At 37.9% G+C, this 5,943-nt stretch overlaps 1 protein-coding gene across 1 annotated transcript in view; it reads left to right on the top strand.

Moving 5' to 3' along the window:
• Positions 1-5,943, top strand: part of LOC103594092 (ephrin type-A receptor 6-like) — a gene marked incomplete at its 3' end in the record, with an annotated part of 232,578 nt that overhangs the window by 97,685 nt on the left and 128,950 nt on the right. The window contains exon 7 of the mRNA XM_008577280.1: positions 1,059-1,184. Within this exon, the coding sequence (XP_008575502.1) occupies positions 1,059-1,184 (126 nt within the window). The remainder of the gene's footprint in view (positions 1-1,058; positions 1,185-5,943) is intronic.

Here is a 5,943-nt window from a genome sequence, read left to right as displayed (position 1 = left end):
TGTATGCTTGTTACCTTTTTTTTTTTTTTTTTTTTTTTTTTTTGGTGGCTGGCTGGTATATGGAACTAAACCCTTGAACTATGTGATATAAGGCCACACTCTAACCAACTCAGCTAACTGGCCAGCCCCCTATTACCTGTAAAATACACAAGGTATTTGGAAAAATACACAGATACATAAGAAATGATCTCCTGTCCTCCAGGAGCTAGCCATCTGAAGTAGAAAACAGAAATCAGTGAGCAAAGCAGAAGGATTTCATAGGCAATCTGTGACTTCTTCAGATACTGACAAATGAACATGCAACATGCATTCAGAATTTCCAGCCATTTTTGTTTATCATCCTAACTGTGTGGGGGCTGTCAGAATCCCATTCCCACCAGGGAAAGAGCAGCAGCTACAGTCCCAGTAACCAGGTTTGGGCCTTTGATTCCTATCCTTCTTACTAGGATAGATAAGCTGGTCCATTCCAAGACTATTTGCAGTTTGGCCATGAAAGCAACTATGAGAACACAGAATTATTATTCGTGGTGGCTCCTCTTGTCACTGTGCCATGGGGTCTGTTCTTTATTGCTTGAGAGTTTCTGGAAAGGGAAAGACCACAGGAGTGGGGCACGAGTTCAGGAAAACCTAGTGCCTTAGAGTATAAAGGATCCAGAAGGAGTGTTAAGGGGCTTGCTCATTTTGGGGGGAGGCTTATGCCTCATCTTCCCCATGGTCTGAGCTAGATCAGATGTAAAATGCATGTGTTTTAGTGAATGAGTGAGCTGATTAAACTTTTTATAAAAATATAAAAATGTGTTTTCTAGAAACTGTCAGCTCACTCTCTGCGAAACCACCAAATCACTTTACATGAACAATGAGGTAAATAAATTCCATCCCAAGTAGTCAGAGCTTTAAAGCTTTAGTGGGGGGTGGGAGGTGGGTTAGGAAGAAAAGAGAAAATTAAGTAATTAGCAAGACCAACTACTTCAGTATGTCACTCCCAAATTTAAATATTCACAAGATATATGACTACTAAAATACTCTTCGACTAAATCAGTCTTTTATTTTTGTTGCAGTGAGCTTCCCAGGAGTGAAGACTTACATTGATCCAGATACATATGAAGACCCATCCCTAGCAGTCCATGAATTTGCAAAGGAGATTGATCCCTCAAGAATTCGCATTGAGAGAGTCATTGGGGCAGGTAAACATACAATCTACAATTTTGAACATATTATTCTTTAATGGCTTTGTAACTGGTTTATCAAAATAGTATTTTTAATTTCAACAGTTTTAGTTATTGAAAAATTAAGAAATGAGAAGTAAAATTATCTTCTATTTGTTATGTTATTTTCAAAAAGTTAATAAGCACCCATATTCAGTTTCCAAACAATGAGGAAATTGATAAAATTTATTTTTAACATCCTTGGTCTTTTTTCATAATGGAGATAAATTACAAAGAAACTAGAGTACTTCAGGAATTAACTTTGAAAATGCAATATCAGGAGTTTGTCATAAGGTTATTATAGATTTACTCAAGCCCCAACATCTATAGACATATACTATAATTAGTACTCATAATGATGACCTTGAGACTTTGCAAGACCCAGAAGTGTTCTGAGGATCATCGAAGATAAAATTTGGTTCAATATAGTTTAGTATTACATTAACGCAAATTAGTAACTTTCCCTATTTAGAATTTTCTAATACTCAGAGCACTATTATTTAACTTTCTGAATAAATGTGAACTTACTGTGAACCAGTCCATAAGAATTTATGCTGTACATTATTTAGGGCAGAGGCTAAGCTGATGTAACAAAGGGACTCCAGAATAAAGATTTATTCCTCTTTCAAGTTCTTGACCCAAGGTTAGTAGTCCATGCTGGCCAAGGAGCTCTCATTCAGGAGGTCTAGAAAGGAACTGAGTTCCTTCTACTCCTTGCTCTGCTTTCCCCTGGTGTGTCCTCCTCTGAATGGTCAAAGCTGGGTCACCAGCATATCTGCCTTTCTGCCTGTAAAAATAAAAAAGTGCAGTTTCTTTGGCTCTGTTTTCAAGACAATTCCAAAACACATCTATTCCAATCTCAGTGGTCCAAATAACATCGCATGGATACACGTAAAAGCAAGAGAGTTTGGCAGCCACATATGCAGCTAAAAAGGTTAGGGGGGGCGGAGGGAGGTGGTGTTTTCCTAAAATAGAAGAGGGGGATTGGATACTGAAGAGGAATGTTGGTCTCTCTCTAGATGCTAGATATCTGTGTAATCCTTAAACAGACCAATGCATGGCCATTCAGGACAGGGGAATGTCCTTACAAAGGCCGAAAGAAAGCTGTTGATTATCCTTTGTCTCTTTCACAGCTGTTCCTCCCCAGAAGGACAGGCTGCATAATTTTCAGGGCCCAGTGTAAATTGAAAATGCAGGGTCCTTTGCTGACAAATTATTAAGAATTTCAAGAAGGTGACGACAAAGCAATAAACCAATTGCTGGGCCCCTCAGCTCAAGGCTCTGTGTGACTGCACAGGTAGCATGTCCCAGGTACGCACAGAACTAGAATTAGTTCAAGGACTCCAGGGACATTTGGGAAGAGTCCTTCCTGATTTCACTCCATTCCCTGTGCACTGTAAATCAGCTCATCTCCTGTAGGTGTTCCTCTGAAAGCTGACACAAGGGTCCTATACATTTTATCCTAATGCTCTCAGCCAAAGAGTCTGCCTTATAAAAAGACTAAGGACCTGGAACGAAACCAGATTCTCTATCCCCTTCTACTGAACAAAAAGCACATCAACAGGCATACTTGAAAAGAGTGATTGCATTATATTTGTTTAGTTTGAAGCTTGTTTTCCGAACACAGCAGAAGAAGAGAGCAGAAACGAGGTTGAATAATTTCTATTGCACACTATATTCAGCTTTCTTCTTCCAGCCCCCGAGAAAAAGTGAGCTGTCCTTTTATACTGAATTGTTCAATACTCATATAGATACAGTAGAAGCATTTTTACTTGTAGCCTTTTGTGCATAAATTAAATGCCAGGGTCTGAAATCATAATGTTGAGAGATAAAATCAAGTATCTGTGGTATAAACAATATATAGAAATTGAACTTTTCTTCCGTTTTTGGACTTTTTTCAACCAAAATATACTTTTTCCCTAAAAAAACTGTAACAGATACTGCCAAAGCAAACAGTAACTACTAAAGAAACTATTTCATATCATTTTCCACCTGCTTTATCTGAACTTTAATAAGTCATACTGGGATTTCTGTTATTCAGTAAAGACCAGAACATCTAAACCCTGTCCTATGCAGTGATGTCTCCTTTTAAATCTTAATTTACCTTTGACTATTTCAACTTTCAAACATTATGCTAAGAATCCTTTTCCTGTCCATCTTCAAAAAGTCAGGAAAATAAAAGTGCTTCGTGAGACAAAGCTATTGTAACCTAACTTTCCTTTTTGTGCCCCTGGCTGTACTGCTCTGTTAATGAACTCTATCAGGTCATGTTTCTAAAACTCTATTTGTGTGCGGAAAAAACTAGCGAATATGTGGACATTTCCACAGCAGCAGTGTGGAAAAAGAATTGTTCAATCAAACCGAAGAAGAATTAATAGTTACAGAACATCTATGACATGCTTGCACAACTGGTTACTTGCCCAATTTTTAACTGTAAATACTTTCCTTGGGTTGTCTGTATCTTTCATACCCCCGATAGTGCGCCCCCACCCAACCCATACGTGTTGATTGTTTCTTCTCAGACTCATTTCTTCATCATCTATGTGCATTAGGTAGTCCTCTTGAAAATGTAAATTAAATCACTTAGTTGGCAGCGCAGATGCTGGACAGAAGTAGAGTGGGGTGAGGGAGATGGGAGACACCAGAGAGCAGGCCCTGACAATTGTCAGGTGAATGATACCAGGCAAGATTAAGGCATTGACAGTAGGAATGCTGAAGAGTATGTAGAGTCACAATTCATTACTGAGGAAAATTCTAAAAGGCCTACATGTTTTTGGCAAAGAAACAATTAAGAATGCTTTTTAAGTTTCTAGTTGGGAGAAAATATACGATCATTAAATATTTCTTAACTGAGTTATAAAAAAAAAAAAAAGTAAAAATAGCCACATTAATATTTGTAGAAAGAAAAGAACATGGGAAATGATATCACACCTGACGCATGACATTTCTTAACACATTCATGAACAGTGTTTATTTGATGGCTTGTATTTATTTATAAACGCTAATGTGCTAATTAGTCTTTCCATAGTAAGTCACTATGCTCATCAGAGATATGTGTGTTCAACCTGTCTTCTACAGCCTTTGTCCTGGGATTTTTAACTTCGTAACCATCCAAATGTTACTAATTTGAGAGAAAATTTAATTCATCTGTATATTTATTCTTAACATTACCTATCTTTCCTTATAAATTTCACTGCTTTTTTTTATGAGTTTTCTAGGACACTTTATTTATTTATTTATTTTTTTGTATATCACTATCCTATTTAATAGTGGCAGCTTATCTTTCTTCACCAATAGAGGCCTGAATTTCCATGAAAATGCACATTTCCATTTAAATGAAGTGAGCAGTTCTGTTGCATAGGAGACTATCAAGACCATCTATCTCTTTTGACTTTTTTGCATCATGAAATAAAATACTGTGAGCCGAGGACTGTAAAACAGAAATTCCCAGGCTAAAGAACCAAGTCAGTTTAGGGTAGAATCATTATTTTACATATATCTTAAGAGATAAAGAGAAAACTGGTAAACCGAATTATGATCATGGTCTGGAAAAGGTCATTGAAAGGCTATCGCTTTTTCAGGGCAGTACTGAACCTAAACCATTATAATATAGAGAACGTTGCCTAGCAGAGTATCTATAATTTTGAAACATTATTCCATTGAAAAAAGTCACTTTTGTGTCTCTAAGCCCATAGGGCACCCTTCTTAGATTTGACCTTCCTTCTTTCCCTAGACTTAGTGGAAATGCCTATCTTCCCATCATTCATATTCTAACCCTTTATCTGTACAAAACTCATTATTGCCTCCACTATCAGCCTTCTCTTCTCCTGGCTTAGTGTCACCATATATTTTCTCTTCCTAAAATAGTTCAGGAAGTTTCAGCCACTGGTTTCTCAGCAATAATCTGCAGGTAAAAGGAAGTCAAAAGGACATAAAAAGTGATTGTCAACACAGTGATTTGTTCCGCCTAATATTTTGGTTCTGTTTTTGCCATCTTGTTTGAGGTCACATTTGCCCTTGATGATATACAAGGCAAAACGTTTACTTTTTGTGCCTCGTCTAATACCCCTGCCCCACAACCCCCAACCCAGTCAGGCTCTTCTTTCTACTCCAGAATTATGTTTTAGTTACCTTAAAAAAATTTCCTTCATCCCCTTTATTATTTTTGGTCCTCTTTTACAGCAGTATTATACTTTCTTGCAACATGATAAGAAATGTAAGCAATATCCAAGTGTGGTTTCACGGTTCTCTTTTTACAAGAAACTTGTTTATGGCCCCTTTTCTCTATAGTTAGATGAGATGATCTTCTCAGATGCAGGTTTTGTTCTTGTCCATCAACCTAAAAGATTTATGGTAGAGGTCAGATTAATTTCCTTTTGTATTCTTGAAAAATCCTTTGCATAAACAATACATTGAGAATACAATCAACAACAGATCTGTCAAGGCCTTTGTGCCTTTCACTCAAGAATTTCACAGCTTTCTTAATGAAATGATGTAATGAAAGTTCAGCTTTGGGGCCGGTGCTCCCGCCGAGGGTTCGGATCCCACGTACAGACCGGTTCCCGCTCACTGGCTGAGCGAGGTGCGGGCACGACACCGAGGGTTGCGATCCCATTGCCGGTCCCGGTCTCGTGCGGGCGCGACACTGAGGGTTGCGATCCGTTGCCGGACACGAAGAAAGACAAAAAGGAAAAAAAAAAAAAAAAAAAAAAGTTCAGCTTTACCCATTCCCCATGGA

This window comes from Galeopterus variegatus, unplaced genomic scaffold, assembly GCF_000696425.1.
Source record: "Galeopterus variegatus unplaced genomic scaffold, G_variegatus-3.0.2 Scaffold1477, whole genome shotgun sequence".
NCBI lineage: Eukaryota > Metazoa > Chordata > Mammalia > Dermoptera > Cynocephalidae > Galeopterus > Galeopterus variegatus.
Note: the sequence above shows the minus strand (reverse complement) of the source record. Positions and strands in the feature narration are given on the sequence as shown.